The sequence below is a fragment of the Mercenaria mercenaria genome, chromosome 16 (genome assembly GCF_021730395.1).
Source record: "Mercenaria mercenaria strain notata chromosome 16, MADL_Memer_1, whole genome shotgun sequence".
Classification (NCBI taxonomy): domain Eukaryota; kingdom Metazoa; phylum Mollusca; class Bivalvia; order Venerida; family Veneridae; genus Mercenaria; species Mercenaria mercenaria.
In genome coordinates, this window is record NC_069376.1 from 41,836,259 (window position 1) to 41,849,209 (window position 12,951).

The 12,951-nt window shown below is 34.1% G+C and overlaps 1 protein-coding gene across 2 annotated transcripts in view; it reads left to right on the forward strand.

Moving 5' to 3' along the window:
- Window positions 1-11,643, forward strand: part of LOC123539568 (zinc finger protein 768-like) — a 129,605-nt gene extending 117,962 nt beyond the window's left edge. The window contains exon 5 of one of the 2 annotated variants that reach the window (XM_053526835.1): window positions 11,311-11,643. In XM_053526835.1, the coding sequence (XP_053382810.1) occupies window positions 11,311-11,504 (194 nt within the window). In that variant the 3' untranslated portion in view covers window positions 11,505-11,643. Of the gene's footprint in view, window positions 1-1,704; window positions 1,914-11,310 lie in introns of those variants that run through there. The other variant, XM_053526836.1, reaches the window with a different exon arrangement.
- The last annotated feature ends 1,308 nt before the right edge of the window (window positions 11,644-12,951 follow it).

Here is a 12,951-nt window from a genome sequence, read left to right on the forward strand (position 1 = left end):
AAATCATTTTTGTCTAGGGTGCCTCAAGTAAACAGATTTAATGAGACAGAATTCTAACTCCAACATTGAAAAATTAAGGTCGAATCCGGTGGGTCTGTTTTGAATTTTACTCACTTCATTAAAAAATAACCTTGGGGCAATAGTAAAACCTACCTGCATTTCTTCCACAACATGTAATCTAAAGAATGAAGGCAAAATAGAGAACTTTTACCGCGCGTAACTCAATATTTTTAAAGATGTCTAACTCTACCCCTCCTGATTCAGAGGTAAATTCACATTGAACAGCAAAAAATCGCTTATAAAATGAAAATTTTCCACTTTTGTACAATTCATCCATAATTAGTCTTGAAAGAAGTAAAAACTTACTAGAAAAAAAGGAAAACATGGAGAAAAAAAATTTGGTCCCAGTGGGGTTTGAACCTACGCCCCCCTGAAAATTGCAGTCAAAGTAGGTTTATGGTAGGAATTGAATACTCTTCAAAAAGGAGATACTCTATTATGGGTCCAATACCTTAAACCCATCCTAGCAATGATAACTTCTTTATCCATTTTATCACATGTTTGATGTGTTACTAGAGTGTAATAAAGCCATTACGTAACAAGAGCACCGCCTTGCGGGTGCTGACACTCATATGATTTTTTTGTATAATAGAAAAATTGTCCTACCCATGATTTTCTAAGTCCAAAAAGGGCCATAATTCTTGCAAAAAGCAGGATGGAGTTATGTTTCTTGATGTACAGAGTCAGCTTATGATGGTGAACAACAGTTGAAAGTATCAAAGCAATAGTTTTGATAGTTTAGGAGAAACGTTTACCTAAACATAAAACTTAACCAATAAATCTGATATTTTCTAAGTCCAAAAGGGGCCATAATTCTTGCAAAAAGCAGGGCAGAGTTATGTTTCTTGTTGTACAGGGTCAGCTTATGATTGTGAACAAGTGTTGCAAGTTTCAAAGCAATACCTTTGATAGGAGAAAAGCTGATCTAAACATAAAACTTAACCAGGCAACGCCGACGCCGACGCCGACACCGATCAAGTGATGACAATAACTCATCATCTTTTTCCCCAAAAAATCAGATGAGCTAAAAATGATAATACACTAGTGTAAGAAGGGTTTGACGTCGACGTCGTTTATAGTATAGGAAACGAAACTTTGGTCAAATTGACTTGTTTATAATAGTTAAAGAAAGTAGAAATTTTGATGTTTCGACAGGAAAAACTAAAATGTGATAAAAAGAATATTACATTTTTGACTTTCCACATTGAATTTATTAAACTTATTAAATAAAATTGATAAAATGCTCGACAGAACCTCGCATTTTACTATTTCATTCAACTCGTTTAATAAATTCAATATGACAAGACACTCGTGTAATATTCTCTGTTTCAGAATGAGTTGGTTATCATCCAGAATATATGTGTACGAAACGAGCATGACACAGATGTTCAGGGGCTTCCCGATACAATAACTTAAGATAATTAAGAAATCACATATTCATGTGTCTTACAACGAGAAACCTTAAGAATGATAATTTATACTTTAATTAGCTGCCTGTTGATACAGACAATAATAGGAATGAGGAAGTAATATTTTACAGGAAATCATAGAAAATGTATTTAGTTTTAAGACATAATACTGGATAATGTTTGTATTTTAGATGTACTAGTATCAGATAATGTATAACGAATTTTTATATTTCAGGTCAGGTCACCAAAATCCCACAAACGACGTGCTATGTGTGTAACAAAGGATTCAAGGACAACTGGTCGTTAAGGAGACACATGCGAACTCACACCGGGGAGAAGCCATTTCAGTGCAGTTTGTGTAGCAAAAGGTTTGGTAGACAGGATACACTTAACAGCCATATGGCGATTCATATGAACTTAGAACTGTAAACAGGCAAAACCATTACAGTAAAGACTAACAAAGAATACAGTTAATGACGATGTGACAATTCATATGAACTTTGAACTGTAAACAGGCAAATCCATTACCATGTAGGCTAAAAAGATACACTTAATAAACATATGGAGTTTCATTTGACTATAAATTTGAAAAAAGGCGAAGACGTAACAATACAGACTAAAAAAAGATGCATTTAACAACCGTTAAGCTTAAACTAACAACCATATTGCGAATCATTTGACCTTAGCATTGTTAACTGGCGAAACCGTTACAGTACAGACTGAAAAAAAAAGGGTTCACTGAATAGCGTATGTCGATGGTAAGCAGGCCATAATATTATGGCGATTCATATGAACTTAGCCATATGGCGATTCATATGAACTTTGAATTGTAAATATGAGAACGATTCTAGTACAGTTAAGTTTGTTAGGCTGGATGCTCTTAATAGAATTATGGCAATTTGTGAAGATTAGCTACTTAAGCTTTACTGTATGAACATGTTTCCTTCGGACGATACACTAAATGTACGGTACATAGAAGCACAGAAACTTGGGAAAAGTAGCAGGTTTTCAGTCGACATGTTGACAAAAGGTAACAAGATAGAGCATTGGAAAGTGAAACTGACATAAGGTCACTGATGTAAAGGCTCATCAGTTGGTTGTAAAAATATCCTTCCGTTATGTGTTTGTAGACGAGCTAAGACAACGAAATAGAAGAGGAGTGTCAAAACGCCCGTCAGCAAAGCGAATATTTGTGACGAAAAGATGATGTGAAAAAATGTTATCCATTTGATTGTACTCCATAGAATCAATCATGGCTTCACCGTATCAGTTATTAATTATTGAATACCAAGTCAAGTTTGCAAAGTACCCTGATGACATCGCCTAGCATTCAGTTACTTTGATAACCAATGTTTTTGAAAGCATTATTAAATGTAGATACATTGGAATCTGTCAATTTTTCAGTTTTCGTTCGTCAAGCATTTTTATGGAACACGTTGGTTACCTTTTTATAGCATTTTGGTATAATTAAATTTGAATGTTTATAGCTAAAATATCTCGTAGAATCTTGAAAACATGCAAGATTTTTCTTTTGCAATTCCAGCTTCATTTAGTTAAAAATTGTAATTTTCACATAGATAAAGTTAGCATATTTTAGGAAGCATCTTCACTGGTCTTACACGGAATGTATATGACTGAAATTATCTTGATCGTATTTGACAATGGGCAAACTTGCTTCATTAAACATATTAACGTACTCTTACAAAAGATTATTAATTCTTTTTAGCTCACCTGTCACATAGTGACAAGGTGAGCTTTTGTGATCACCCTTCGTCCGTCGTCTGTGCGTCCGTCAACAATTTCTTGTCTGCACGACAGTTTCATTTATGATTTTATTTTAACAAAACTTGCACACAACTTGTATCACCATAAGATCTCGGTTCCTTTCTTGAACTGGCCAGATCCCATTATGGGTTCCAGAGTTATGGCCCCTGAAAGGGCCAAAATTAGCTATTTTGACCTTGTCTGCATAATAGCAGCTTCATTTATGATATGATTTTAACCAAACTTGCACACAACTTGTATCACCATAAGATCTCGGTTCCTTTCTTGAACTGGCTAGATTCTATTATGGGTTCCAGAGTTATTGCCCCTGAAAGGGCCAGAATTAGCTATTTTGACCTTGTCTGCACAATAGCAGCTTCATTTATGATTTGAATTTAATCAAACTTGCAAAAAACTTGTGTCACCATAAGATCTCGGTTCCTTTCTTGAACTGGGCAGATCCCATAATGGTTTCCAGAGTTATGGCCCCTGAAAGGGCCAAAATTAGCTATTTTGACCTTGTCTGCACTATTATAGCAGCTTCATTTATGATTTTATTTTAACCGAACTTGCACACAACTTGTATCACCACAAGATATTGGTTCCTTTCTTGAACTGGCCAGATTCCATCATGGGTTCCAGAGTTATGGCCCCTTAAAGGTCCAAAATTTGCTATTTTGGCTTTGCAGCCATATGGAGACTTCATTTATGGTTTGATTTGATACAAACTTCCAAAATATCTTCAACAACAATAAATCTTGGATTCCATGATAAATCTGTCAGATCCAAAAATGATTTTATATCTGATTACCTCCCCTGATTGTAATCGAAATGGATTTATATCAGTAAGTCCTTATTTGAAATTTCATTATTGTCATTAGTTGGACTGAGACAATCAGGGTAGATAACTATGGACTGATTTTATGTCAAATTACCTCCCTTTATTTCAAATTAAAATGGGTATTTCTCCGTAACTAATGAAGACACTGATCTGAAATTTCAACAGATGGACTTGGACAAACAGTGAAGATACATATTGACTGAATTTATGACAAATTACCTCCCTTTATTTTTTTATCTAAATGAATACACCTTAGCAGCTTCTAATGAGATTGGTTTGAAACGATCTTATCATTTTGAGCAATGGTACTCAGGTGAGCGATATAGGGCCATCATGGCCCTCTTGTTTCTGTTACTATGAGATTATAAAAAACATTCAACATTTTCAAGGAGTTCCCTTGTCGTCCGTGATGAGAGGCGTTAGGGGTGTTGGCTTCTGTTGTACCATCAATGAGCAGACTCATTCTGACCAAGCAACCAGTTACTTTGTTAACCTGGCTGTATTCTGTAGGGATTATAATGTTACGGGCTCATCTGGCGTACGCTTGTTTGTTTGTTCGCGTTGTATAGGCCTATAGAAGACATCAGTTTGTTTCAATGTAAGATCGAAATATATTTTAACGAGTGAATGCAATATTTTGCCAAGAGTGAAAATGTAAATTGTGGTGTTCATGAGTGAACATGTAAAAGAAACAAATCTTTTTATTTCATGATTTTCAATTGTTTTACCGAAATTGTAGGCCTTCTCATTTTATTCGCGCAATGTCAGGGGTATTGTGTCATGACGTAATAATGTCGTGACGTAATGATATGTACGTTGATCCAGATTTCTTTTAGGCCTACAAGCATATTTCTTTATGTTCGTATAGGTATTTTAGACCTATCTTATTGAAATACATTTTTATACACCCGGTGTCTGTCTGTCCGTCTGACCGTTAGCAATTTCATGTCCGCTCTGTAACTCTTGAACCCCTTGAAGGATTTCAAAGAAACTTGACACAAATGCTCACCACACCAAGACGACTTTCAGAGCGCATGTTCTGAATGTCTCGCTCAAGGTCAAGGTCACACTTAGGGGTCAAAGGCCATATCCGTTTGGTTCGTGTCCAATTGTAACTCTTGAACTGCTTCAAGGTCACTAAGGGGTCAAATGTCATATATGACTTTGTTTTGTGTATATTGCTCTGCATTGCAGTGCTCTTGTTTTTAGTTGGCAGATCCCTTTTTTGTTCACTTACAATAAAAAAAATGAATTACTTCCCTTTTATTTACTATAAATAGCTTATTTTGAAACTTTTTTATTATTGGCCGTAGGGAAAAACCGAGACCATTTTCCTGTGGTACAACATAGATGGTACCTCCAATTTTATGTGTTATTGTGTCATACCTGTACCGGGTAAAGATTGTTTATGGATGGATTTTTTGTGGACTTAAATTTTTTTTTGAATTTCTTCCCTTTGTTGTTCCTGTCCTTTGGGTTTAATAGTCAAGTTCTAAAAATTTTGCTCCCATCCTCTGATGTAACCCTTCGGGCGTATATTGCCTCGCTAGGCGGAGCTCTTGTTGAAAGAATTTCTGATTAATCGTGCTTCATTTTCTTTCGCATTCGAGATAAGGGGTAGCTCCATAGCAATGAAAAAATGATTAAATTTTCACTGCCTTGAAACAGTGAAAATATGAATTTTATTTCACTGATATATCTCAGTTGGCCTGCTTCACTGGCAAGTATGTCATATTTAAAAGGTATTACTGTATTTATTTGTTGTGTTATTGTTAATAATCTTCACTGCTGTAAACTTTTGTTTCGAAGTGGCTGCGTAATGGGAATGTGTCTATGGATCATTTTTGTTTTTGTTTCAAACAATATTCTGTAGATTTATCGCAATTGACATTTTTAGAAATTCAAAGAAATTACTCAACAGGAGAACGATGAAAGCCACTGTTATATGGGGAAACTGCTCTAAAGGAAATCTTTAAAATTAAATAGAGGGCAGCTCGACTTATATTTACAGCATCCTTCCAGATATCATCCGGTACTCTTCTGTGAACCTAAATGATTAACTTTCCCAAACAGGATTAAATACAATAGCCTAATGGTATTTTGGTTTATAAAGCATTAAACAAGCTTGCACCGTCTTATATTTGTGACACTATTGAAATTTGTGACAAAATTTATGACCACTTTTCCTTGCAGGGGCTAATTTTTGCCATAAACTGCACTCAAATCACACTTATCTATAGGCGTAAAAAATGTTTGTTTCCGGTATCCCGACCTACCCTAAATTTTTTGCCCGACCCTAAATGTTTTTTGGCCTTTGAGAATATTTTTTTCAACTTTTTTTTTCAAACATGGTCAGTGATGTTAGAAATCAACTTATTGATGTTCTAAAGGCATAAACCCCGTATTTGCATTCATTTTTAACACAAAAATAATTTCTTAAAAGTCTAACTTAATAGAAAAAAAATTCAAAAAATAAAATTCTACCTACCTACCTTAATTTTTTTGAGCATGTTACCGGAAACAAAGAATTTTTTAGGCTTTACTATGAAATATACCGAATCTCACCCCTGACAAAAATAAATACACACTAAACAGTGAAATCGAAATATTTTTAGTTTTTCTACACTTTTTTCTGCAATATTGCACTGATATTGTCGTTTTCTATCATAATCTGTTTACGGCCACATGTAAACAAGTTTCAGTTTTTACCCCTGCTCAACTTAGAAGCATAAATTAGTGAATCATGATATAAACACTTCGTTACAATAACTAATTTAGCCGTCCCAATTCCGGATACTTCCTACAGTTTTGTCGTGCCGCCACAAAGTCGAAAATATATGTTTTATGTCTGACACTTGGGTCATTGGAAGTTTTTCTACGTTTGATTTCAAAGAAAGTAACAACACAAATGTGAATGAATAAGGCCATTAAAAAATTACAGACTCTGAAATGACTACATAACATAGTGCTAATTACATAATACCACAAGCATTTTGAAATTGCTAATTGTTATAAACTAAGCAAAATTTTAATGAACTCAAATGTTGGGGCGGAAAATCTGCCACCTATTGCGCAAGCAATAACCCCAACAATGAAAAATACAGTGTAATACTATATTATCTTCATCTACAAGTCTGCTCTATGGAGTGACTGTCATTTTGTTTGTACGTGTAAATGGACTTGTGTTTGATAGAGAGACAGATTGAAAACGAGATGCGTCATTTGCTGTTACAAATTTCTCTGATCTCGTGTAATTTTATACATAAAATTTGACATTTCTGAGTTATTATTGTGGAATTTGTTATCAAACTTTGATATCATATATTTTTAGCATTTTTGATTTATCATCGTGGTTTTTGATGTCCAACTTTGTGTCATTTCTCTGATAACATGTAATTTACTAAATAGTAATTTGATCTTTCTGATCTATTATTTCATCACATGTTTATGCTTTAAATACATGTGGTTTTTGTTGTACAGCTCTTAGCCAATGAGGAACATTAGCTTGTTACTTCCCTTAATTAAAAAGTTGTATGATAAAGCGAAAGGATAACCAAATGTAACATTGGTCCCTTTCAGCTGGATTCCTCTGACTTTTTCGTTATAACCTTTGTCCAAGATGTTGCGGTTGGTCAAAATAAATATGCTTTTTATTTGTAAGTTTCTAAATAAAAATGATTAATCAAACCTAAATTTAGCAGAGAGCCACTAAAAGAAAACCTGTCCTTAATCATTTTCGAATCCAATGAAATTTAGTATAGATATTGCTTTTGAAAATTACAAAGAAGTCAACGATAAAAACAGAGGAAGGACCAATCTACTTCTTGGACATAATCCGGGGAAGTAACTGACTACTGTTCCCCATTATGTGATAACATGTTATTTAATAAATAGTCATTTGATCTTTCTGATTTATTATTTGATCACATGTTTACACTATAAACACATGTTCTGAAAATAACACGCCTGACATCCCAAGACATTATCAATTGTTTGTGCATTTTGTGTTGAGTTCAGAAGAAAGACAAAGTCTTAGATCAACCAACCGAAATATTTGGTGTAACACAAATTAAAAAAGAAGGAACTTGAAACGGACCATAGGCAAATATAAATAACATTTGTATGTTATGTATAAAGCTTAATGCGGTTTACCATCTTTAAATAAAGAATTTATCATTAATATTATTATTTTTATCTTGTGCTCATGGTTAGCTATTGTGATTACGCTGTGTCCGGCATCCGTCTTGCGTGCGTGCGTCCGTCCGTCCGTCAAGTCGTCCGTCCGTCGTCAACAATTGTGTTTAAATGACATTTCCTCCAAAACCACTGATTGGATTTTGATGAAACTTGGCCTGGATGTTCCTTGGGTGGTCCTCTATCAAAGTTGTTCAAACGGTTCCGCTTGTTTCTCCTCCTACTGGTCTGAATTTGAAGTAATTTCACAAAAATGGTCCTATGTCACCCTCTACAAAGATTATTCAAATTTTACCGATTCGTAAAAATACATGACCGCCACGGGGCGTATTCACTTTTCCCTATATTTATATAGTGGAAACTTTAAAAATCTACTTGTGTGAAAATACTGGACCAATTTTAAAATACAAATGGTCCTTGTGTGACCCTCTACCAAGATTGTTCAAATTATTGCGATTAGTCAAAATTACGGCCACCAGGGGATCGTCACTTTTCCCTATATGTATATGGTGGAAATTTAAAAAATCTTCTTGTGTGAAACTGCTGCCCTGATTTTAAAATAATTTATCACAAATGGTCCTAGTATACTTGCCATATTGTGTTTGAACAATTTAGCCAAGGTTAACAAGTTCGCATGTATCATTATCAATCGTACACGTCTTTCCGTTTATTAAGTAAGTTCCCTAGTAACTGGTCCACAAATTTAATGAAACTATATATGCTGACCTATATTGTTTTTTTTTTCTCACTTGTCGGTCGGTCTGTCAGTCAGTCTGTAGATAATTTGGTTTGAAACGTAGGATTATGGTATGTAGCTAGAAGATGACCGCAATTGTTTTGACGTGTGTAGTTCAAAGCTTCAAAATGATTAGACTTAATGCTGTCGGACTTAACAGGACAATGATTCGAAGTCACTATATTACCTCTATTGATAACAGGTCTGTAGGTTCAACGGTAAGAATTATATCGAGGCTATAAATGACGTCAAATAAATAACGGCTTAGATTGTCAAACTCCATAGAATGATTGGAATGATTGTCTTTGGTTTGAAATTGACAACTATGTTGTTTTTTGTTTTTTTTTTCAGGTCAGTAAATAAAGAACGTAGAGACTCAAAAAGATTAAGATAACATTCTGACCTATGACCATAAACAATTAATAACAGTAACTTTGTTTCAGGGATGCATAGGTTAAAAGTCAAGTCATAGTGACCTTGATATTGAAAAAAAATCCAATCAATGTCTTTAGAATGCTTTGCTAAATTGCTTCTGTTGTTTTTTGGGATAACTAGGAAAACGGTCAATGTCACAGTGATCTTGACACTGTAAAGTGTTCCTATCAATAGCTGGAGAGTCTCGCACTTAAGCTGACAAATACCGTAGTTTGCTTAATTATGGTTTAAACCGTTAGTATATGAGCTTTGGTGTTTTAATTGTTTGCTTGTTTGTTTGTTTTGGGTTTAACGCCGTTTTTCAACAGTATTTCAGTCATGTAACGGCGGGCAGTTAACCTAACCAGTATTCATGGATTCTGTACCAGTACAAACCTGTTCTCCGCAAGTAACTGCCAACTTCCCCACATGAATCTGAGGTGGATGACTAATGATTTCAGACACAATGTCGTTTATCAAATAGTCACGGAGAACATACGCCCCGCCCTGTTGTTTTAATTGGTCAGTACATGTGTATGTCGAACGTCAGCGTCATGTTGCTATTTTCTGAACTTTGGGGACCATGAACAACATTCAATTTCACTTTAATAGTATTCCGCTTTAGCCGATACCATGGTGCATGAAGGAAGTTGTAAATTCAATTACCCCTCATGAACAGACTCAGTCAAACCGAGTCTGCTATTAAGCAGCTTAATTGGTTGAGTTCTATGCTTCTAACGGATCTTTTCAAAGATTTTTATTAACTGTCATCACAATATTTTAAACTTTAAATGGGATAAATCATTTGCCAAGAACAAACTATATGCCCACAAATCAAGAGGAGGATATATTCGCATTGTGCATTTGCACATTATATACAAAATGACTTTTCTAACTTCCCACTTACTTTGCAGTTCGTATGTTGTCAGCTACTTGCATATTTTGCCGAAGATTAGACATACTATTAAATAATTGTTTTCTTGTAATAAAACATAAAAGCGTTCACAAAATTACATAAAATAATAAAGCAGTGGCAGTGTCAATAATCTAACACTAAAAATGTCAAAATATGAGTAAAAATTAGTTCTGACTAAGTACAAGAGTACAATTAAACACTTTAACGACCTACGTTACACTCTCAATGAGTTGGAATAAATATTTTCAGGCATTGTATACTATTCTGAACGTATAAATGAGGAGTTCATCAGATTTGTACGGAGGAATATGCACGAGTTTTGCATGAAAGATATTGCGCAATTTATCTCATTTTCTATTGTTTTGGGGAGGGGATGTTATTACTGGCCAAAGCAGAGTACATATTTCTGGATATGAAGTTGATAATCGTGTTGATGCATATTCATTTTAACTTACGAAATGAAACACATATTTTTTTTTTCATTAGACAGAGAAACGAATTTATGTCTGAATGTTAATTTTTGTGAAAATTTATTGAACTGAAATATTCATTAAACAATTTTCCTTGAAATTAGTTAAGATTTGACATTGACAAAGGTATGAACAAAACTCCAAGTGTGTAATCAGAGATCTTGTGAATTATATCTACCCATGAGGGAAAGGGAAATAATACCTTTTCTGGACTTGTAGGTTAACATCTAAAATTCATGTTTATGCGATTCTTTCATCGTACTAAGCATTCGGAGCTTCCTTATGCAATTAATTATAATAATTACTATTCAGAAATTACATTTACGTGTGTCTGAAACCTAAAGAATGCATGACTTGTTGGTACAGAAAATAGAAAAAAATAAGTGTGTCAAAGGAACCCGTGATTTCAACACTAGAGGAGAGCAATTCAAAGTTTTGAGGTAGTACAGTGGTTAACATTTGTATTTTAGACTTATTAGGTAATGAATAACATATTTATATTTCAGGTCAGACCACCCAATACGAAAAAAGCACGTGCTATGTGTGTAACAAAGGGTTCAAGTACAACTGGACGTTAAAGCGACACATGCGAACTCACACCGGGGAGAAGCCATTTCAGTGCAGTCTGTGTAGCAAGAGGTTTGGCAGACAGGATTCACTTAATGCCCATATGGCGATTCATATGAACTTAGAACTGTAAACAGGCGAAACCATTACAATATAGACTATCAAAGAATACACTTAATGGTCATGTGGCGATTCGTATGAACTTAGAAATGTAAACAAGAAAACTCATTACAATATGTAGGCTAGCAAAGGAACACTAAATACTATACATGTATATTGCGAGTCATATGACCTTAGAGCTGTAAACGGGCGAAACCATTGCAAATGATACACTAAACATATTTATTGTGGTACATGTGAGCTTAGAACTGTAAACAGGCGTAATCATTACAATACAGGTTAACAGAGGTTATACTTGACAGCTATTTGGCGATTTAAATGAACTTAGAACTGTAAACAGGCGAAACTATACAATAAGGCTTAAGAAGGATACGCGTTATGGCCATATTGCGATTCATGTGAACATAGAACCGCAAACGGGCGAAACCACCGCAATACGGACTAATGGCGATTTATTTGAACTTAGAGCCGCAAACGGGGAAAACCATTACGAAAAAAAAAAAGCCAAGAAATGATACATTTTATAGACATATGTTGATTGTACAGTTATATGAACCAAGAAACGCAGACGGGCCAAGCCATTACGATACAGACAAACTAAGGCTACGCTTAATAGACATGTGGCGATTATATGAACATATATATTAGAACTGTAAACAAGAGAAACCATCCATTACAATACAGGCAAACAAACGATACACTTAATGGCATAATGGCGATTTCTATGAACATAATATTGTAAACAAGTGAAACAATTACAATTCAGGCTAACAAAAGATACACTTATTCGTCATATGGCGATTCATATGAACTCGGATTGTAAAAAAGTGAACCATTGCGGTGCACACAGTGTTACAATATGTTATCGTTGGTGATCTAGATACACTTAATAGCCTAACGGAATTTCATGCCATTGTCTTTTACTTGCTGTTAATAAATGCCTATTTTGAAAAAACAAGAACCGTCTATTAGTTTGAAATTTTTTACTTAAGATGATTACTTAAAGTAGAAAAATACAGCTAATTAAAATCTTCCATATTTTCTATGGAAACATATTCAAATTAAATTACCATGGTAACATATACATGTAATTCCTTTTTCTACAGTAGTACTAAAAATAAGATCTTCATTTGAAATCGTGTTTCTAGGAAGTTGAAAATATTAAAAATGTTTGGTTTTATGACAGTAGACATTTCTGTCAATCTGTCTTTCACTTGTTGATAATAAATTAATGACTGTTTTGAAATAAATGAAACTTATATTACTATGAAATTTTATATTGTAGATTTAAAATAGAAAAATACAGCTAATTTAACATCTTTCATATGTTCAAAGAAAACAATATTGAAACTGCGTTACCATAGAAACATATATATTAAATTCCTTTTTTTCTACAATAATATTTAAAAACAACAACTTAATTTGAAATAATGTTTCTACTAAGTTAAATAGTTGAAAGT